Below are 22,322 nucleotides of genomic sequence, written 5' to 3'. Positions count from 1 at the left end.
CAAGTTAAATAAAATATAAGTGTTGATATCAGCTTTTTTTATAGTTTTGTCTACATACAGCTTATTTAGAAATCTGATATACTTTACAGCTGAAACAGTGATATCTGACTCAAACTGCTTGAACTGTGCCTTCAAAAGCAATAGATTGTATAAAATACTGTAATATAAAACCCCCCTAACAGTATACTGTACAAAAAAAAAAAAATCTTTACAGTAATTTGATATCTAAAAAATCAGCTACATCTGAAATTCATGGTGAATTGTCTTCTCTCAAGAGGAACTGACGGATGAATTGCTGAGCTTTCCTCTTCTCTCCTATATCAGGTGTAGGGTGTCCAGGAGGAGGTCGAAGTAACAAGCCACCAAATATACTAGCTGCATTGAAAAAAAGCCAGAGACACAGAGTGAGAGCCTGTCAGCAGCAAGAGATCAAAGGCAATTCCACCAACCCCACTCAAAGTCAGAGTGCCTGGCTTCAGAAGGGGGTGAGCGACCATCTCGGAGTCACTGCACCACTGTTCCCAGGCTGCAGCAATGACTCCTCCTCCGTGGATGGTTTGCTCAGTTTTAAATGCCTCAAAACAGCAGAAGCCACATCCACGCTCACTTTGGAGATGTGTTTTGTTACACAAACTGCCAAACTCCTCTGAACAAAATGGTTATTTTGTGCCTTACCAAGAATATTCACATCCAAATGGTTTCTCTCGGAATTTTTCAGCAGTTCTCGTAGAAATGCCATTAGATATTCAAACACATTTTTATGGCATCCTGGCAGGTCAGAGATAATCTGAGGAGGAGAAAAGAAAAAACACTTCTATTGAAGACAAGGCAATGGCTTAGCAGGTTTGCCTACTGCCAGCATCACCCTGTCTGCAAATACCAGCAGCTCCTTATAACCAATTCTACATCGTTCTACTATCAGATGATTAAGATTCTGAGAACAAAAGCCTGTTACTGGTCCAGCACCTCCCCTCCCTCTGGAAGGGCAGCAGGAGTCTCCCAGTGAAGCCTTCCATACCTGGCTGCTCAGCAGGTAGCTGCTGGCACTCTCCAAACAGCTGCTGTAGAAGCTGTAGCAGATGACAGGCTCAGGCAGGCTCTCCAGGAAGAGCAGCAGGGCTTCTGCCACCGAGTGGTTGCTGCCAACTGGTCCAAAGACAGTTAAGGAAGAAGTAAGCAGAGCATTATCTGTTTTGGTTGCATTTCTGCTGAAGCACTGTTTGCTCAGGTCTCCACAATCTCCTGCCACCACTGTTCACAGCTTTGACTGCACATCTAATTTCTGTTGGCAGCTGGACACTTGGGGATCTCATCAACAATCATCGTCAGCATCGCACGGACTCGGCAGAGGCTTCCACACTGATTCCAAGGAGCAGGGAGAACTGCAGACTTTGGTCACCCCAAATTGAGACAGTAATTTAAAGCCATGGTGGAGCACAGAAGACTGCTGTCATCTCTTCAGCTTTGGTCACGAAGGCCTGGAGGACCTCCCTGGACATCACTCTAAAAGGATACAGAGGGTATCGTACATTCCTGTGTCCAAACAGTCTCGGATCTGCTCAAATTCGGATCTGAGGCCTGGCTGCTGAAACAGATCCTCCTGCAAAGAAGGCCATGAGTCAGTCTCAAGGAAAATTAAAAGTTATTTGGGTAAATAGGGCAATGTCATTATAATCTAGCTGGAAAAATACCTCCAAATCGGTCATCAGCACAGATTTCACCATGAGCAGCTCTAGTAAGGCTGCAGCACTGAAGCAGAGAGTGGAGCAGAAGGACAGCTGCTGATTTATGCCACATTCAGGCACGGTCACCACCATGAAACAATGCAACCAGGGGCACCAGGATCACTGGTCACAGATGTCCTTTATCTCTCTTACCATTGACCACAAGTTAGCAATGATCATCAATGCCAGGGTCTTCAAAACTAAACCTGACACAGGCAGATGATGTTGTGTGTGCAGTACAAACAGTGCCCACCTGCTGGGAAGCATTGCGGTACAAGTGATCCACCATCATCCACAGCTCCTTTGGGATGTCCATAGGCTTCTCAGCTTCAGCAGCACCTTCACTCATTTCTAGTGGCATCAGGGTCTGAGATAGGGAGGTGTGGGGAGGAGGGGAAATAAACAATAGCCAAGTTCTTATTCAGCTCTGCAAAAATGCCTCACAGAGGTTATACCTGAGAATGAAAAGTTGTTAAGAAACTGCTCCCCTCCCCAGTCCTCATACAGACTTGTCCCACAGGCACATTGATACCCAAAGTCCAGATAGAAGAACCAAGCTGCTCTCACAAACACCCAGCTCTGTGGAAACATTACATTGTTCCTCACAGACAAACATCTCTCTCCATTCAGTGCAGAGAAAGCCAAAGGCTACAGGAAGAAGGTCCACATGTAGAAGCTGCACATCTTTTTCCAATGTGCAGGCAGAGCAACTGGGATCTTACTGTCAGTGCTCTCATATGGAATGGGTTGGTTCATCCATGTGAAGAACTGAAGCAAGGTTTGAAGATGGAGACCTGGAGAGCACAAGCTACATCAGCATTCTCAGCCTATGGACCAGGGAAGTGGAAGGTGGTTCTTTTATCAATAAATAGTGGCTCTTTTATCAGTAAACAGGACTTAACATCCAGTTTTAATGGATCTGGTGGGTTTGGGAGGGAATCTTGCCTTTAACTCACAAGTTTCCGAATGGATTCAGCTGACATGTCCTGGATCGGTTCCCTCATGTAACAGAGCGTGTGAATGGGAGACCCAAAGCAACTTGGCAAGTAGTTGCCTGTTACAGACAGAAAATAATCCTTCCCCCCATTAAGATGCAGGACCAAGATATCTTCCAGTTTTTCTTCTCCAGAGTTTAAGTGTGTAGCTGTTGATTTATTAACAAACACCTCCAACTCAATTGTGATCTCAGCATCTGCCAGAGGGCGACAGGAAAAAACCCATACTCAGTTAAAAAAGGTATTAAAGCACTAAGCCTGCCAATAGAGACAGCAGTGTCAAAACAGCAGAGAGCTGAGCCAGATGGTGACACTATTAGCTCATTAAGGAGGAGGAGCTGAGCTCACCTGCCATCAGAAAGCCCTTACTGGGATTAGCAATCAGCCACTCCTTGCAGTAGGTTTCCTCATTTAGTTTGCTGATGAATTCGAACTGGCAGGGCACTGGTCCATTGCGGATTGTAAACTTCTCCACCTGCAGCTGCATGTATTTAACATCCTCAAAATGGAACTAGAAAAAAAAACAGTCAACAATCATCAGCCAGTTCCACCTTGCCCAGCGCCAACAGCAATTCCTCTCCTGTGGTTTAATCATTAAGCAGCAAGATACCCAGATTAACCCTCTTGCTCCTGCACCCCATCTCTACCAGGCCTCTGCAGGATTACATCTGCTTACTCTGGAGGCTAAAGTCGTTTGCATCAATGAGACCTTTAAAACCAACACTGCCCTCAACCTCAACAAAATGCAAAAAATAAGATAGCTGCAGCCTCAAAGGTCTCATTTGCCTATCTTTTTCAGTCCTCAACACACAAAGCAAATCCTGGCTTTCTGACCTTCTCCAAATCCTTCATATTTTACATTTTATGGTTCAAACAACAGGTCAGAGCAAGGGCCACAAACTACCCTGTTACTGCCTCTCCCCACCTCAGGGAGTAACACACCCTGCACTTCAGCCAGGTACTGTGGATGGCATTTGCCTGCACCTGCATCTGACCAGAAACAAGCATTTCTAAGGCTTGTAAATACAGCGTCTGCAAGGCAAAATATTCTGCTTGTTTGGGGTCTAGATCTGGGGTCTAGAATCCACCTAATGTCCTTCTACAGGACACGCTTCTGGACACACTTCTGGGGTGAGAGGCTGCTCAGCTCTCCAGTGAGTCACAGCAGTGACCATGACCTACCTCTCCCTGGGACAGGGTCACGGAGGGGATGTTGGCATTCTCCAGCTTATCCAGGGAGCGAACTATTTCTTCAAAGGCTTTTCTATGGAGCTCCTTGTTCACCACCTTCACCTGAAAAGGACACACACATCACCCACCAGCATCGCTGTGCCTCTGTAGGAGTGCTGGGACACAGCTGGGAACACAGCATGAAGTGCTTGGACTCCAGCAGCACACTAGTGCATTCAACACCTGTAATGAACAGAGCCAGAGCTCCCCAGGATCCAAGGGGGAGGCACCCCACCAAAACTAGCAAGAGAGTTGCCCTGTCAGGACCAGATCAGCTTCCTTTTAAAAAACGAAAGGCCTGTGTTGTGTTGTCAGTGATGGAGCATTCCTGCACTGCAAGTTTCTGTCCGAATTATTTGGAAAATAAGAAAGGCCAAAGGACACTTCTGGAAAAACACCTTCAGATATTCTGTTCTGCTTGACTGAAGTATCTCTGAGCACAGCCCTGCCTTACAGTGAACAATCCTATCTGGGTTTCTTATCTAGCCCACCTTCTAGGCCATTGCTCTCTGGAGATGCCATAAAAGCAGGAGATGGAAATCATCAGGATAACCTCCCTCTTCATTCCCCTCTCCCCAGGCAGAGGCCAGGTCAGCAGAGTGCTTTCCTCACCCCGATGTCGAACAGGGAGCTGACAGGTTTGTGGTCGCTGATCTTCAGAGCCATGTGGCTGCGGTAGCTGCGCTGGGCGATGTTCTGCCCCTTCCAGAGGATCCGATCACACCACGCTGGAACACGGCACTTCTCACTAGGACAGAGGCAAACACTGCAGCTTCCAAGTACAGCTCAAGGGCAACAACGTTGCAGGGCAGGATCCTGCTCTCCCAGAGACTCTTTTCCTGACACAGCCCAGAGCCGGTTCTGTGCCCAGCTTCATTTGAGTGGTTATAAAGGGTTTTATTGTCTGCTGTTGGGGATCTCTGTATCACATTTCACTCTATTTTTTTTTCCAAAGACACAATTATTTGCTGTTCTTTCAATACACTTAACACACAAAGCAACATTCAGAGACACCTTTAAATAAGAACCATGAAAAGTAAGCCTTTGGAGAACACACTCAGCTACCGACAGCACAAATGCACCATTTTGAACCCCAGCTGGCCTGGGGTAGAGCAGGTAGAGAAAGTACCAGCAAATAAAAAGTAGGTAGAGCAGGTACCAGCAAATAAGAAGTAGGTAGAGCAGGTACCAGCAAATAAAAGATGCTCAAAATTTTGCTTGGGAAAACGAAATGAACCAAACCAGAAGAATTAAGCTAACTAAGGTGACTTCTTGATTTTGTGCACCTCTAACAAAAAGGGAACCCAAAGGATCCTGGGGAAAAGATCAGGAATAGCTAAGAAATAGCAGTGGAAATAAAGCAACACAAATAGATGTGAACTGGAGAGGGATTTTAGAGCCAAGGGAGTGGAACAGCAATACTCTCAGAACTGTTTCTTTTCAGCTGTTTTCACTCCCTTCACTGCTAACATTAGCCATTGGTAGCATCACAGACCAGGTGACCACTGTACCTTGTGTCCCACTCATCACAGCCAGCATCGTATTTGTATGTTGGCTGGAAAGAAATCTCTCCCTCTGTAAAGCCTTCAAAGACTGCATGTGCATTCATTTGCCTCTTCAGCTGCAAGAGAAAATAAAAGACAAAAAAATTACACTGTAAATAAGCTCAAGCACAATTCCCATCTGAGTTCAAAAGGAGATGTTTGGCACCAAGAAGTCCAAGGATTATTGGGTTGTTTCTAGCCAGCGCTCACAGCAGCCCCTGAGGGTAGAGATGTCAGTACCTGGTCGTACTGGCACAGCTCTGGGAATGCTTTCTCATCCACAAGCTGCTTCACTTTTGCCACATTCAGCTCCTCCAGCCGATAGTTGAGGTCACCCAACCATAAGATCACACTGGAAAGAGAACATATAACAGAGGTCTGCACAGGGGTCTAAAAGATGTCAGAACACAAGCATAGCTCCAAAGCAGTGCCTTCAACCACCTAATGCAAGCATGAGTTCTTCTAATCTCTGAGAACAAGTAAGAGTGAACACCTGAAAGAGAAGCTACATCTTCCACCTCTGCTGCTTTGTCACTACCTCTTCATAACCTATGTTTTTAATATTCCATACCAACTGAATCCCACAGCCCACTGGGAAAATGACTGCCCCATTCCCACCTCACGTTGGAAAATGAAACGAGGCCTGGAAGGGCATAAGGTGGCAGCTGACTTGTCAGAACTGTACAGCTGCCCATTCTCAAAGCCAGGGTTAGGGAAAAGCATTTCTGGCCCTTCCAGGCTGACAGTGGATCACTGGGTAGCCCTTCTCACACCCCTGCTGACTACCCCACTCCCCAGAACACCCACAAGGCTCTGCCTTGCCACAGGCAGCCACTCAGGCAGGCAGAGGGAAGCATACTCATGTTTGCCAATAGTGAGAGGAGGCAAATCTGGATCTGCCTGGCAGAACTGCATCCGGGAGCAGATGTCTTTGAAGTCCTGGTTCCTCCGCTCAAACTCCTCCGTGTGAGCTGCCAGGTGAGAATTCACAACACACACACTGGTGTTGTGGAATCTAAACCTTATGGCAACACCACCTTTGTTACCCTGAAAGATAAAGACAAAGATGGTGGTCAGAAGCTTCTACACAAGAGATAAATCCACAAATCAGCTACCAGCAGTGGACAAGCCAGCAGACACTGAGGCAGAGTATTTAATTCCAAGGGAAGGAAAAGGCTGAAAACACCAAGTAGTGGCAACTACTTAATAAATTCAAATCACTATCTCATGTGAGGGTTGCACACAGCAAGCAAGCACATGGAATTTGGTTTGTAATTAGGAAATTAGTACCTGTAAGACAAGAGGAAATTAGTAGCAGTAAGGCAGGTGATAAATTACTCCAGCAAATCCTGAAACCGATTTAGGAACAAACTAGATCCTTCAACACAAACCATAAAAAAAGCTGTAAGTGGAGGAGGAGGAAGCACGAAGCTCAGCTGAGCAGAATAGCCTTGACAAGTCAGAGCTGCAGTGTTCACAGAATGCACAGATTACATTCCAGTCATGTGGAATACCAGGAGGCCAGGAAGTTCTCCTCAGGAACACTAATCTGGACAGACATGGTTCTTCTCCTCATGTTTCCTTGCATTACTTGCTTTGAGCAAACTCAGCCAGCATCAAAATCACGTGAGAGCAAGGCCCCACACAGCCCAGCACACATAATTGGAAAGAAAAGCCTTCAGAGATTTTCCCTGGAGCCTTGGTGAGCACACAGCAATTCCCTGAGCTGTGAGGACTCTGTGCTTCTGAAGGCAGCTGCATCCCTCAGCTGGAGGAATAACCACTGCACCTAAAGAGAAGGACTGCCTAGGGCTCTTCTAAATCTCAGCCCTCCTCATGCATAGTTGCCATTCTCACCATCCTCCCCATGATTCCAGTTCCCACTGTCTCAACTTCCACCTCAGAGATGTTCAAAGCCAGGTCTGCTTTCACATACAACAGAAGCATGATCCCCACGAGCCGCACGAGTTTCACCTGAAAAACAAAGCCTGTTCCATTAGATACAAGGATGGGAGAGGGGTGATGAGAGAAGGTACACTGCCCCCAGTCCAGAAGGTGGGCCACCAAAATACAGATGAAGAAAAAGAGAGTTCCAGGCTCATCCAATAGAGCAACTGGGCTCCCGCTACAGCACTCCAGCAGCATAGCACAGGAAGGAGACAGGGAAGAACACCTCAGAAAATGAAGCTGAAGCCCAAAACAAAGCTTACAGGCACAGATACAGCCCATGGAGTTTCCCTTCAACAACAGGGACAACAGGCAGACCTAAGGAGTGGGAGCCAAAGCACATGCAGTATTTCTACCAGGACTACTTCCCAATTCATTCCACCATTCATGGAAGAAACTCCTCCTTAAGACAGCAGGAGCTTCCTCTGTGCATGGCTGCCTAGCTCTCCTGTCCTGCTCCTGCACAGCAACACTATCTACTACATCTTCAGAGCACTCCTGACTGAGCAAAAGCCTGCAGATCATGAGCCTCTGGAAGACACAGCGACTGAAGACAGCAAAAAGCAAAGGGAAAAGAGGCCCAGGTGGAAAATGATTCCACACTCAAACTTCCCCAAAAGCCACATTTACCTTTGCATATTTGGCATCTGGGTGCAGACTATCAGTTACAGCTTTAAACCACTCCTCTTCCTTCGGTGTGTCATTGAAAAAGAAGGCTTCTTTACTCAGGTCAAGCTCCTGGAAACTGTGTTAGAGGAAGGAACCCATGGGTGCAAGCATTTGTTTATAACTCTCCAGCCCTTTCCTCTGGGAAAGAACTAAATCAATTTCTACTCACTAAATTTACAACCAAAACCTCAAATTCAGTTATGCTGATTTTAGAGCCATGTTAAATGTGAATTACTATTAGTGTTAACTGAATGGCATTAAAGATTCTGTAACACTACAGTGCCAGAGAGTGCAAACACTACCAGAGCAACAGCTTCAGACTGCAGAAACACTCCAGGAGCTGTGCAGTGGAGGGAGGCAATGGGCAATGCAAACATTCCTCAGCTGTGGCATTCTGGCCAAACACCCTCATGCTACAGATTCACCAGCAAGCAACCCTCAATCAAGGCTTGGAAGGACAGACCAGAGAGAGACACTCACCCTACACAGTAGACATCTGGAGGCTCAGCATCACAGCTCAGCCAAGGCTGGAGGCTCTCTCTGGGTGACTGACCATTCACGTTGTATGTCCCAACAAAAAATCTGCAAAGAAAGTAACTAAATGCCAGAGCTGAAAACTGTAGAGGTGATGGAAATGTCACCATTACTAACCCATGTACTTACCACTACATGTAACTATTGAGGAGTGACATGCTTCCAGGAGGGAATTAGGAAAAATGTGACAAAGTTTAACTCCCTAAAATTATTTCATTACAGCAGCATCTTACAGAAGGATACAGAGTTTTACACAGAGTGTATATATTAAAAATAAAAAGCAGACTAGAGCTGTACAGTGGCAGTTTGAAATGAAAACTTCAGAGTGACATAAAAGGATTTTGACCCCGGTAAAGTCTTGATCCTAAATATGTATTTCACTCAAGTTCTTATGAGTTCATTGGAACAACTCCATGGCTTAACAAAAAGGGCAGTGAGAGCAGGTCAGAGGTGCACAGAACTGATGCATTTCCAGATATAGATAAGCACAGGAGAAAGTCTTTTCAAAAGGGACATTTTCTCAGTAAGAACCACGGGACCAAGTCTTGGCAGAGACACAAATGCCTAAGTGAGGAAAGCAAGATGTTCTGCAAGGTATGGGCCATACTCTCCTGCAGTATCTCCTGCTTGCAGGGGTTATCAGGTGAAATAACACACATGAGGTATTTTAACTTATTCTGCACAAAACCAAGGTCTTCTCAGGGGTGACCATTACCTGAAGCTCTGGATGTGTGTGTAGGAGTCTTCCATTTGTACAAGCTGAGATTTAACAATGGTATCTCTGAGTCCAAACTTTGGCTCTGATAAAATGGAAGCCTTGTTCGAAACCATGACGCTGGAGGACTGCACTGCTTCAGCTGTCACTTCAGGTTTGTTTGGCCTGCAAAAGAAAGCAAAACTGTCTGATGAAACCCAGGACATACACACCCCAACCAGCTTATTTCTGCCATCAAGGACTTGATTTGCATTCATCTGTTTCACTAAAGATAAATAAGCAATGTTTGGGACAAGCATCAAAACCAAAATGAGTATTTCTTGGAAGGGTTCAGCTCTCTACATAAAGTAGTTTAATAAACTGAGATCACAAAGGGTTTTCACTAACCCAGTGCAGCCCCTTGATTCAGAGCAGGCCTCACTCACACCTGGATGCTGGCACAAACCCCTTTACACATTTCCTGCTCGCTGGGGCAAGGAAATGCAAATCTAATCTTCCATCGCCTGTGCTCAGCCCTTCTGACCTCAGCAGAAGAATGAAAAAATGTGTGTGTTTAAAAAGCCTTCTGGTGGAAAATCCCAGCTCTGCTGAGAAAGGAGGCAACACAGCATGGGTGGAGGTAGAGGTGCTTTGAGGATCTTGTGGCTTTGCAAACTCCTTTTGCAACACTAACAGTGCCCCAGCTTGGGAGTTCCCACAGTAAGAGGATGGTATAAATTTAAGGTCAACAACCTGCACATGAGTGCCAAGGACAGCACACAGACAGACTTTGAAGGATATGCAGCAGGGTCCCCAAAGTCCTGGGAACTGGAAAAATCAAACTCTTAACATTTTAGGAGTGTATCTATGAGACATCATGGCCCTAAGCCAAAGATCTCTGAATTCAAAATAAACAACACTGGTGGGTCCTTCCCTACTAACAGCAAAAATATGCCCAAATAGGGGACTAGCAGGACCAGTTCCAAGAGACTGCACTGAAATTCCCACTGAAGTTCTGACAGCCTGCTCATGCTGAACTTTGTTCTCTTCTAACTAGAATCTGCAGATTCTTGGCTCAAGTTGCCAGCTTCTGCTCTAGGTCCCACCACCTCTGGGGACTGCAGCCAACACTGTCACCAGCACACGGAAGGAGACAACGCAGGCGCCAGGTCGCTTGAGCACTGGCGTGTGTAGAGACCTCACAAGCTGCCACCAGAGACACCAACTTCCCCCCCTTGGTTCCCAGCTGAAGACCAGGAAACCCAGACAGAAAGCTCTCTGCACTTTTTCTTCCTCTAGAAATCAAAGCATCAATCATTTGCCCACCAAAGTTCATTCCATCCATACACAGTCACCCACAAGAACCCAGAACTTTGGTGCTGTGCATATTTACTGTCACTACACAGATTTTGTGTTGAGGGGAGGCACAGCCAAGCCAGCAGAGGAAGATTACCACCACATTTGCTCCTCACTAGACCTTCCACAAAGAGCTGACATGCAGGACTCAGCTGCTCTACCAAACCTACAGGAGAAGCACCAGATACACCATACCTGGGAGCACTTTTACTGGTGCTGTTGTGGCTCTGGTTCTCACTAACCACAAGCTTTTTTCCATTCAGCTTCACACCTTCAGAGCCAAGCACATCTGGAAAAATAAAAACAACAGAAGTTTCACATTAAACACGATGTGTTCTTTCATTTACCAACACTCTAGGCAAGTGCTGGCAAAGATGTGTGAGCAGAACATCCTTTGAATTTGTGTAGAGAAACCAAGTGCACCACAGTCTCTCCCTGTTACCTGACAGATTTAGCTTATTTTGACAGAACTGTTTTGTGATGATGCAGCTTCCCCTTCAGAGAATGAAAGGACACTAATGTGCTGTGTGACTGTGGAGAGTGGCACGATAGCTGTGTGCTGCCTGCCCATGTGCTGGGAGCAGGTTGCTGTTGGCTCTCCCTTACAGCTGAGCCAAACCAAGACTTGGCAGCACAACACCTAGGACTTTACTCCAAGAATGCAAAAAATATGTGTTAGTAACAGGGTTTGCCTTTCTGAAGCAAGACAGGAGGTCTGAAGGAGGCAAGAGAAAGGGAAACAAAATAACAATATATTAAAAAAAAAACCACACAAAATAAACAAACAAACCCCACAAACACCAAAACCCCACCACACCATTTCAAGGGTTTCTACCTCTCTGCAAACAGGCAGCAAAGCACAAGTGTTTCCCTACTCGAGGCAGTGCAGCACAGAGTGACCACAAGAACCTCCTGTCCCCAGCAGGAGTGAGTGCCTCAGTGCAAGCTGCACATCCCTAAACAACAGGGCTGCTCCCATGCAAACACAACTAAACTAAACTAAATACTCCATGCTCATGCTAGGCTAGCACAATCTGGTCATTCTTTCAGGTCTGCTCCTACAAGTGGCAAAGTAACAGTTAAAATGGAAGATTCTGCATAGGGGTCTCCACATTTAAGATGCACAAAGAGCAATCTCAAGATAGAGGTTGTTTTTAAGGTTCTAGTCACTCACAAGAATTCAAATGTCACTGCTGTCACAGGACATTCTCCAGGATGAGAGCACAAACCAGACACAGAACATGAAGTACTTGACCTAAGCAGAATATAAACAAGCTGGTAAGAAGTGGCCATATTCTTAGCTTGGAAAACCTCTTCTGCCCAAGAACCCTCTGAGGATAAAGACTGTGTAAGAGGATTTATCAGAAGCTGAAGAGCACCTGACCCAGACCTCATTACAGATCACACCACTGGAGTCACACAGGGCTCACCAGGAGCTGTACACACTCTGAGATGCACTGCCACACGTGGCCCAAATAAGCTGGGACAGAGCAGGGCCTTAAGTATTTAACCAATGCTGCCTCAGCCTCAGCAAGTTCTCCTGATCTTGATAGTGCCAAGAACAAGCTTGGACTTTCACTTGCAGCAGGGAGCAGCAGCTCAGGCTGTATCACCCACACAGGATGACACTACTTGACAGCATGCACGAGGTGTCAGTGGCTGCTCCCTGCTGCTGACACAGCTGCTACAACATCCAAAGATCATGGTCACACCCCACGCCTTTCTAACCTCCTTAGCAGAGATCAGGCTTAGATAGGATTCTCCCAAAAAAAGAGATTTGTCCTGGAAAAGGGCTGTTTCCTTTAGATAAATGTGCACCTCTACACATCACTGCAGCCAGAGGGACCTACACAGCAGCAACCTGAAGTGGAATGTTTTAGCAAGATAATGATCTTGTTCAAAACTGAACTGGGCACAGAAATGCTGAGCTGTGTGCAGAGATTACAGAGCAGAGGAAGGCATCTGGCCTCAATCAGGCCGGATTTGCATTAAAGAGATTTAAGCAGTAATAAAGAGGTTCTTGTTAAAATGTGCAGTGACATTATAGTGCTGCTCTACTGCAGGAAAACATCCTATCATCTGGATAAAGCAGGATTCATGCTCAGAAGGAAGAATTAAATTGGCCCTGCCATTGGTGGTAAGAGCCTTAACTTAACCACTGTGAGCAGCATCTGTGTGGGGCTGCCCTGCTCTGGGCTGGAGGGAGCAGATTTGCTCTGCTCTGGGTTCCAGTAAGGCAGCACTGCATATGTGGCTGTGGCTGTACACCCAGGCACACAGAGCAGGTTTTATGGAGGGGTTCCACTGAAATTGTGAAGCTAAACCATATAGGGTAAAGAACACCTAAAGCCTTTAGACTCCTTTACAGATGTTCTCATTCATCAGCCAACCTTAATTCACAAAAGGTGTCATGAACCAATATCGCTCTAAGAGCAAGTGGCAGCAGTTACACAGCAATGAAAGATGCTTTGATTTGCCTGTGGAATTTGCTCTCTCAGTGCACGTGTTCATTGAACTAGTTACAGCTACTCCTGGAAGAGAGCAGGCAAACCCTCATTCTAGATCAATTTCTGCTCCAAAAGACCCCAAGTGATGACAGAAAGCATGTTCTTCTGTTAGTACGAGGGGAAAAAAAAGAGAGAAATCCCTAGAGTCCTCTGACTCAAGAAAAACACAATGAAACCTTGAAAAGCAACTCTGTCAAAGCTCAGAAGTGTGGTTTGATAAGAGAACTACTCCCCAAGGAGCTCTGCTGTACTCTAGATGCAACACAAATACCACAGAGCAGCCAGGCTGTGCTTCCTTCAGTCCTTCCTCCTAGGCACGGAGAGATAACCAAGTCTCTCCCATCCAGATCCAAGCTACAGGTTAAAACACCACATCCAAGAGGACATTCCCGCACCCAGACTTGGCTCAGGCGACACGATTCCCCGAGTTACAGGGCCCATCCCTTCCCTATTTTTGCTGAAGTGCACAGACCGAAGAAATGCACGCAGGTGCCCAGCCCAAATCAAACTGGGAAATGCACGACTGATATTTTGCATCCCACGTCGCCTCCCGGGAATGCCCCAGCTCCCCGCATCTCCTCACGCATGCTCCGCAAAGGGACAAACGGCAAAAGAAGCCGAGACCCGAGGGGGCAGCCAGTGAGCACCGACCTGCGGCGTGCAGAGCCTGACCGACACTCGGGGACCGGGGACTGGTACGGCCGGGGCGAGTGGTGCGCAAGGACCAGCGGCGCCGCACCAAAAAAGTGCCGGGAACCCCGGCGATCGGCGGCCGGGGCGATCCGGACCGGTTTGCGCTGCTTGCGGAGAGCTCTGACCGCGGAATGCCCTGACAGCCTCCCCCCGTCCCAAGCCGCGGGCGATTCCCGTGCAGGACGACCCGGCCGAGCCCCGGACAGACGCCGGACACCGCGGCTCCCAGTCCCAGCCTGCGGCGGGAGCCTGCCTAGCCGCGCTCTCACCTCGGCGGGACCGCCCGCCCTTGGACATTGCCGCCGTTTGTCCCGGCACGCGAACCGCCCCCGGGAACCGCCCCTGGAGCCACCCCCGGGAACCGCCCCGTCCCCGCCCCGGCGGCAGCTCGCGGGAGCCGGTCCCGGTGCTCCGAGCTCCGTGGGTTGATGGCTCTGGATGACCGCCGCGGGGGCGAGAGGACACGAAGCGAGGCGCCGCTCACGGGCCCTGCTCGGTCTGTCGCTGCACCGACCCAATGCACTAGGCGCCTGTCGCCTGTGGCTCCTGCTCAGCCCAGCACCTCGTCACAGCGACCGCCACGGCCCTGCCAGGCTCCCGCCGGCACCGCGCATCTGCGGAGCACCACCGCGGGACCACCCTCACCCCCGCCCGAAGCCGCGTCCAGCACAAGGCAGCTCCTACCTAAGCTGCAGCTGGCCACCTCCTGAAGGAATGCACGGGTGTGGGAGCCGAAGGGCAGCTGCACCGTGAGCCGCTCATCTCCTGAACGGATCTGGACAGTGACGTCAGAGCCTAAGGACACCGGGAGAAGAGCTGCTGTGGGTGGTGCCTTGGGAACCCAGCACCTGCTGCACTCCATGCAGCGGTGCATGCACACAGCTTCAGCAACAGGCCCCCCTGTGCCTCCTTACCCTGATCCTTCCCCACGCTTCACATCAGTTTGCCATGCAGAAATACAAAAATCAGCGTTTGTAGTAATTTAGATTCTGCTCACTCAGTAATTAATCTTCCATTAGCAGTTTTAACAGTATTTGGGAAAGCCCTTCACTGGGGTGACAATCCTCATTAGCATGAGCTGAGTTGTGACACACAGCACAAACTCCCTGACAGAGCACAACAAGACCAACCCCACCCCTCTCCCAAGTCACTAGAGCCTCCCTCCACCTCATTGAGCATGGCTGGTGCAGGGCTGGGGACACCTGGAACAGGCCTTAAAGCAGCCACAGACTCACCAAGGACAGGAAGGTCACTGTCAAGCACAACTGCAAAGGCAAACCAAAGTCTGGTTACAAAGCCAGGCACAGGTTAGGAGACTGCACTGGTGCTTCGAGGGTCATGAGCTCAGGATGCATCTCAAGCCCCAGAAGCTCCTTGTAGGGACAGATAGTGGCAGCACCACTTGTGGGACAAGAGGCCATGGCCAGTGCTGGGAGGGCACTGGGTTCTGGCTGCAGAGCAATTAATCTAGGAGGGCTCTGCAGCCACACTGTGTGACACCAGCATCACCAGGGATTACAAAGTGAAGAAGAAATGTGAAGGCTGAATAGATCCTGGGTCTCAGCAAGGAGAACACCAACATGTGGAGTCCAAACCCCTTCATCCCCTTTGGAGGTGATCACCAAGCCATAAAAGCACTAGTACCTTCTTGCACTGAAAACCCTTCTGTGATGGGGATGACTTTCTCCAGGCAGACATCCTCAGCCGTGATGGCCATTCGGCGGTGGGTGTACACATGGATCCTGCAAGCATGGAGCAGACATGGAGCCAATGCCTCCTTGACTCTGGCATCTCTGTGGGTACAGGCAGACTCAACCCACCCAGCAGTGCCTGCCAGCACAGCCTCATGCAAACCCTAGAGAAACTTAATGTGCCCACCACTGCCCACCCCATCATTGAAATGCCAGTGTATTTACACCCCCGGCAAAACCCACCACCAGGCCAAAACCTCGAGGACCTGGGCTTTGTCCCAGCCCACCCATCACATACAGGAGGGGAAATGACACAGCCACCACCCCCTGGACTCCTGCCTGGTGGAATGTCTTTGGGACAGGAAGGGGTTTTCAGATGGTTTCCAAGGCCTGCAGAAGACCCGCAGAGCTCCTGGCCTCTCCATGGATGCTCCCCACGGCTCCCTCTGCCCTCCCAGCCGCCGACTCGGCCCCAACACCCACGCGTGCTGCCCGCCGCTCTGCACCAGGCCCAGCAGCCGACTCTCCACGCTGTCCCCGGCAGCCAGGATGCCCTGCACGGCCTTCAGCGCGGGTCAAGGAAGGACCGGGAGAGACGGAGCCCGCGGGGCCGCCGCGAGGGGGCGAGACGGGAGGGGAAGGAAGCCGGCCCAGAGGGGAGAGGAAGGAGCGCAGCGAGAGGGGAACGGAGGGAACCGACCCGGAGGGGAGAGGAGGGAGCCAGGCCTCCCCCACCGCGCAAGCCACGGCCGTAGCAAAGGATACGATCCGGCATGTCGCGCCCTCGGCCAGGCTCTCCTGGATGGCCACCGACTGGTCCATTCCCTGCACCGGGGGCAGCGGATGCTTCTCCCCGGCACCGGCCCCGGGACTTGACAGCCGCAGCCCCGGGCCCGCTCAGCGGCTGTCGCGATGCGTCGTGCCCGGCCCCGCCCCGCTCGGCCGGGGCCTCCCCCGCGGCGCTTCCCTCCTCCTCGGCCCCGCGGCTGCCAGCCTGCACCGGAGCTCCCTCAGCTCTTGGCTGCGGGATTCGCCGCAGGCCATCAGCCTCCAAGGTCCCGGACGCTGAATTAAGCGGTTGGGCCGCGGGAATAACGGCGCGGGCCCGGGAAGGGCCAGAGCTCTGCACGGTGCCGCCAGAACCGTGCCCGATCCCCGCCCCGGGCAGCGGGTTCACAACCGCCCGCATCCCACGCATCCTCCCGGCGGGGTGCAGGCCGCTGGAGGGCACGGAACCGGTGGAGCTGGCGGGCACCGGCCGGGAGCCTCCCGCAGAGCAATCCCGCCGGGATGCGGAAAAGAGGGGAGGAGGCGCTAGGGTCAGCGGGAAGCTGGGGAGGTTCATTCCTGGTACGTCGAAAAAGGCTCCTCTCAGCAGCACCTGAAGTGACATGGGTGGACTTCCAAGAGTGACCCCGCAGACTGGGCCCGCGGGTGTCAGAACGTGTCCCCAGGCTTTTGCATGGTAAAGGTGGGAGAGTTTGGCCCAGATCAGCGCTCTTCCATGGGTGCAGAAGTGACAGCCAAGATCCAGAGATTAGGGAACACCGAGCAAGCCCTGCTGAAGTCCCGGCTTTGCTGCCTGCACGCTTGCCAGCATCCCAGCAGCATAGACTGGAGCCTGCAAAGAGGAAACCAAAGGAGAACTGTCTGAGATGTCCACTGCAAACACTAAACCTCTGTTCTTACAAGAAATGCGGTGCTGGATGATGTTTCTGAGATAGAACACCTCCGGGTTTTACCCTGGTTCCACTGGCTGTGAACACGCTGATACTGTGGCTCAAAAGGCACTTCCCAGCTGCTGTGCTGCAGTTTGATGCAGAGCAGCTCTGGCCGAGGCTGTCCTGCACTGTGCAAGGGGGAGCCACCGTTTCTGTGTCTTGTCCCATCCACCCCACACCTGCCCAGGGCTGCTGAGCGAGGCCTTTCTGTAGGCTGAGACACAAGGGACCGCAGCTGTCCAGTGCCTCAGACCAGTGCATCCCAGCTCACCCTCCCCACCAGCATGTTCAGCCACAGTCAAAACACCTGGCACTGACACACAGATCTGTTTATTTTTTCAATATTTTATTTAAAGAGAAAAGGGGCAGAGGCCGGCAGAGCATTTGTGTAATCCCAGCGCACAGACACCATGCAGAGGGGGAGGAGCAGCCACTTGCAGCTGGGCCACCTTGTTCCTGGGAGAGGGGTGTAACTGAGGGTGTTCAATAGCAGCCTTGGCTGAAGTCATACAGTGCAGCAGGGAGCCTAACGAGTGCTGCGGAGCTCTGCTGCAGGAGGGCAGGCTGTGGAGCACCTGGATGGCTGCTCACCCCCAGAAGGAAGTGGAGAGCCTGTAGTTCAGGAGAACAACCACCCCAAATACCATGAGCTTCAAGAGTGGGGCCAGAATGACCTGCCCAGCACTGTTGACATGAACTTTGCCATCCAGTTTCAGACAGCTAGCCTTCAGGGTAGCTGGGCAGCACTCCTGGAAACAGGCAGCCTTCATCCCACTGGCACAGACTGGTTTGGCAGTCTTGCAGACTTTGCTGCATCCTGCCACGTAATTCAAGCCTGTCTTCTTCATCTGGAAGGAGGAGCAAGACATGAGCCTGGGGGCCCTGCCAAGCCTGTGGTATTCAAATTACAGGAACCATGTAGGCTCCTGGGCTGTCCTGCTCCTTAGTCCCAAGGCCATACCTCACAGAAGTCCTGCCCAACAATGCATCTAGCAACAGTCTTCTTGCCTTTGAAACATCCATCCCCACGACAGGAGAACGCTGCACACACCTTCCCCTGCAAGAGAGGACCAGAGAAGACTGCATTCATCAGTCTGGAGAGCAGGACTCACAGGGCAAGACCAGAACTCCTTTCCCAAGGGCTCCTTTCCAACTCTGGTCTGTTCTGCAGTGTTTGGCCAGCACTCTCTGAGGTATTTCAGATACAGAGATAAAAGACTAACAGCAACTTGTCCAAAACTGCGAGAACCTTTAGTGAAGCAGCAGCATAGCAGGCAAGCTTCAAGGCTCCTTTTCCTTCCTCCTAATAGGCCTCTGCAAAGATAAGCACCTTCCTCTCCATGGAGGCTCAAAAGAAAGGCTGCAGTGCCTGGCTGGTCCTCACGTCCTCCCTGCAGCTGTGAGGAAGGCTGCCCTGCAAGGAAGGCTTCCACCCAGCCAGCTCAGACTGGGCTTGGGAGCAGGCTCGTTTGACATTACAGACTCTTCTTTCAAAGCTTATTAAGGATTTGTTCCCCTTCCAGGGCTACATTTAGACCCTGTAAAGAAGGCACAGGAGAGACATTTCTCTCTCCCTGTAAAGAAGGCACAGGAGAGACATTTCTCTCTCCCTCCACACCAGTGGAGCTCAGCAGCCCCAAGAGAGCTCAGGACCACAGCAGCCCCTGCCCAGCAGGTACCTACATTTCGGGGGGGAGCTCGGGTGGTGGTGGTGGTGGTCGTAGGTGGCACAGTGGTGGGTGGCAGGTCACCTGCAGACACACAAGGAACTCTGCGAGGCTGTGCCCAGCCTGCACAGAGCCCTCCATGGTAACACATGGGACAGATTCACCAGTGCAGCTCAGCATGAGCAGCCAGAGCTGCTGGGCCACCCTGTCCCCTCACCCAGCCAGCCCTCTGCCGTGGGTTTTGCCCACCCATCTCCCTCCTGTGCAGGGGATTGAGCTCAGCCCCCCGTGGGCAGTTACCGTAGGCACTGGCGTTGAGCCGCAGGCAGAGTGGGGTGGCACAACAGTCCAGGGCACAGTGCTGCCCACTCCTGCTGCTGTTGCTGCTGCACAGCTCCTCACTGCACCTGCTGCTGCACCTGGCCGTGTAGTTCATGCTGGAGAAACGGTAAAGCTGCAACAGCAAAGCCAAGGGAAACTATGCTGGGAGTGTGAAGAGGCTCCAAAGGGGAAAAGTAGCTGTCAGAGAAGGGCACAGCAGACTGGCACAGACCTCACAGAGTGCTGTGGATTCCTGACATAAAGAGAGGGAAAACAGACTCATTGCAGCCCCTTGCACCTCCATCTCAGCTAGCTCCATACCTCACAGTGAGTCTCATTATGGCAGGTCACTGTTTCATTGACGTGGGCTTCATCCTGGTAACATCTCTTCCCAGAGCACTGAAAACTCTGGCAGGTGAGCTGCAGGGAGAACACACCAGGATGGCACCACGCAGCAAAACCTCCTCACATGGCACCATGATGCTGTCCCCAGTCATGAGCTCACTGTCTGGAGGGGCTGCCTCTGCACACCCACCCTCCATGCCCAAGGTGCTCCCCTTCTACCTCAGGAGATGCTCTCATGGAACTCCTAGCTCTCAGGAAAGATGAGCTGAGCTGCAGCTGAGCTGCTGGGGTTGGAACAGCCTAGCCAGCAGATGCATTTGCCTCTGCCTCTCCTCTCCTCTCTTCTCCTCTCCTTACCAGTTTTCCTTCTGTAGCATTCACAGAAGTGTTGGTGGCCACTGAGGCATTGCTGGCAGTGGCCACTGAGGGGTTGCTGGCAGTGGCCACCGAGGGGTTGCTGGCAGTGGCCACCGAGGGTTTGCTGGCAGTGGACACTGAGGGTTTGATGGCAGTGGCCACCGAGGGGTTGCTGGCAGTGGCCACTGAGGGGTTGCTGGCAGTGGCCACCGAGGGGTTGCTGGCAGTGGCCACTGAGGGTTTGATGGCAGTGGCCACCGAGGGGTTGCTGGCAGTGGCCACTGAGGGGTTGCTGGCAGTGGCCACTGAGGCATTGCTGGCAGTGGCCACCAAGGGGTTGCTGGCAGTGGCCACCGAGGCGTTGCTGGCAGTGGCCACCGAGGCGTTGCTGGCAGTGGCCACTGAGGGGTTGCTGGCAGTGGCCACTGAGGCATTGCTGGCAGTGGCCACTGAGGCGTTGCTGGCAGTGGCTTCCAAGGTCTTGGTGGTGGTAGCCACAGAGATCTTGCTGGCAGCAGCCACTGAGGTCTTGTTGGTAGTGGCCACCAAGGCACTGCTGGTGGCCTCTGAGGCCTTGGTGGTGGTAGCCACAGAGGTCTTATGGGTGGTAGCCACTGAGGTCTTATGGGTGGTAGCCACTGAGGTCTTGCTGGTGGCAGCTGTTGAGGTCTTGCTGGTGGCAGCTGTTGAGGTCTTGCTGGTGGTAGCCACTGATGCCTTGTTGGTGGCCATCGAGGCCTTGCTGGTGGTAGCCACTGAGGTGCTGGCAACTGCATTGTGCTCTGGAAGACACAAAATTTCCTCCTTAGGTGAGGGAAACACCAATCTCACATTCAGCAAGCTCAGCATCCCTTCCTGAGCCATGGCTGGGTACAGAGGGACCTGCAGGAAGCATCAGTCACACTGTGGTTGGGACTTGCATGGCAGTCAGTAACAGGATGTCCCAGACAAGGTCTGTTTGCAGCCAGGGACCAGGCAGCCCAACAAGCAGGTCAGAGACAACAGGCCATCACAGCAGCACTATGGACAGCTTCTCCCACCCCTTTCCAGCTATGCTGTATGTGAAGGACAGGCTTTTCTGGAGACAAAACCTTAACAAAAGTTCTTCAGTGCAGCTCCATCCTACAGAATGCACCCTGGAGAGGACAGTGATAAAGTCCCCACTGCACCACACTGCCTTTGCCCCACTCCCCACAGGACCCCCCAGTTTCCCTTGGAATGCAGAGCTCACCTGCTGTGGCCAGAGGGTCCTGGATGCAGAGGTGCAGAGCCAAGATGCAGAGCAGCAAGCCTGGAATGGAGTGGGGATGACTGAGACCACCATGTCTGCCACCTGCTTTACCAACAGCCTGAAGAGCCTCCCCAGCTGCACAGGCAGCTCACCCTCAGAACAACAAACACAGCTCCCTCCAGCCTCCCTGGAGCAGGGTGGTGGCCAGATGCCCTCAAGGAGGTTGCAGGGAGTCTCCCAGACACACCTAAGGACAGGAGCCCACACAGGCTGCAGGGGACCAGCCCTGCTGCAGAAAGACCCCCCCCTGCCCAACCTGCCCAGAGCCCCATGGACCAGTGGCCACCCCTTGTCCCAGAGAGCCTCTGGCACAGTCTCCAAAAGCTAGGGCAGGGAAGGACATCCTGGGCATGCTAGGACAGACAGACACTGCTCTCTGTGCTGCAGCAGAGCCCTCGTTACCTCGAGCAGGGGGTGCCAGCCGTCGGTCTGCCATCTTCATCCACCAGCAACTGCACCCAGGACCTGGCAAGAGGAGACACAGTCAGAGCTGGGCAGCAGAAGGGGACAGTCTTGGTGGTTGCTGCCACAAGCACTGCAGCACTGCCTGGTACACAGCTCCAGAGAAAGTGGCAGAAACGACAATAGGACAAGCTGCATAAAAGAGACTTTTCCTGCTGAGGCTGTCTTGTAAGAAACCTTTCTCCTAGGAAATTCTGCAGCTTTTATTCTGGCCCCCATGGGACACCAGAGAAACACAGGCTGTTGGGTTTTGGTCTCTGCAGGACGTACTGAGAAGTGCAGTCCAGGCCATCTCAACAGGCTCTCAACCCAGAAGTCATCTAACATGTAAATAACCAGGTAATCCAGCACCCTTGTCACTGTGCTTGCCTGGACTTTGGGGAGCAACACCCAGGTCCTACAAGCCACAACAGCAGCAGCAGGTGACTGAACAAGTGCAGAAGGGGGCCGGGAACTGCCCCCCAAGCTGGGCCTGCAGAGCCACCATGGTACTGCCAGCACAGCTTCAGAGCCCAGCAGTGCTGGGTGCCCCCTCCTGAGAGCTGGGTGCCTCTCCCCAGCAGTTCAGCCCAGC

General features: G+C 51.4%; 1 protein-coding gene across 2 annotated transcripts; it reads right to left on the bottom strand.

The window, feature by feature from the left end:
* Nucleotides 1-249: 249 nt before the first annotated feature.
* On the bottom strand, nucleotides 250-16,406 carry INPP5B (inositol polyphosphate-5-phosphatase B). 2 transcript variants are annotated; one of them, XM_054395259.1, is made up of 22 exons: nucleotides 16,350-16,406; nucleotides 16,068-16,147; nucleotides 15,538-15,635; nucleotides 15,129-15,158; nucleotides 14,578-14,688; nucleotides 10,889-10,982; nucleotides 9,359-9,541; nucleotides 8,590-8,691; nucleotides 8,071-8,185; nucleotides 7,351-7,467; nucleotides 6,353-6,540; nucleotides 5,734-5,845; nucleotides 5,461-5,570; nucleotides 4,562-4,697; nucleotides 3,902-4,012; nucleotides 3,068-3,230; nucleotides 2,681-2,916; nucleotides 1,978-2,091; nucleotides 1,516-1,600; nucleotides 1,019-1,146; nucleotides 676-787; nucleotides 250-375 (listed from the first exon to the last, which is right to left on the bottom strand). In XM_054395259.1, the coding sequence occupies exons 1-22, from the start codon at nucleotides 16,404-16,406 to the stop codon at nucleotides 251-253; spliced, it is 2,607 nt and encodes an 868-aa protein (XP_054251234.1). In that variant the 3' UTR covers nucleotide 250. The 2 variants fall into 2 exon arrangements, with proteins under 2 accessions (XP_054251234.1, XP_054251233.1); XM_054395258.1 differs by having other exon boundaries at nucleotides 9,359-9,523.
* Nucleotides 16,407-22,322: the final 5,916 nt, after the last annotated feature.

This window comes from Indicator indicator, chromosome 33, assembly GCF_027791375.1.
Source record: "Indicator indicator isolate 239-I01 chromosome 33, UM_Iind_1.1, whole genome shotgun sequence".
In the NCBI taxonomy this organism is placed as follows: Eukaryota; Metazoa; Chordata; class Aves; order Piciformes; family Indicatoridae; genus Indicator; species Indicator indicator.
Note: the sequence above shows the minus strand (reverse complement) of the source record. Positions and strands in the feature narration are given on the sequence as shown.

Coding starts and splice junctions, on each gene's coding strand:
- INPP5B (XM_054395259.1), bottom strand. CDS start 16,406: ATGGACCAGTCGGTGGCCATCCAGGAGAGCCTGGCCGAGGGCGCGACA. Junction 14,689..15,128: donor CAGTGACCTTCCTGTCCTTG/GTGAGTCTGTGG, acceptor CGGTGTCCTTAG/GCTCTGACGTCACTGTCCAG. Junction 8,186..8,589: donor CCAGATGTCTACTGTGTAGG/GTGAGTGTCTCT, acceptor CCTCTAACACAG/TTTCCAGGAGCTTGACCTGA.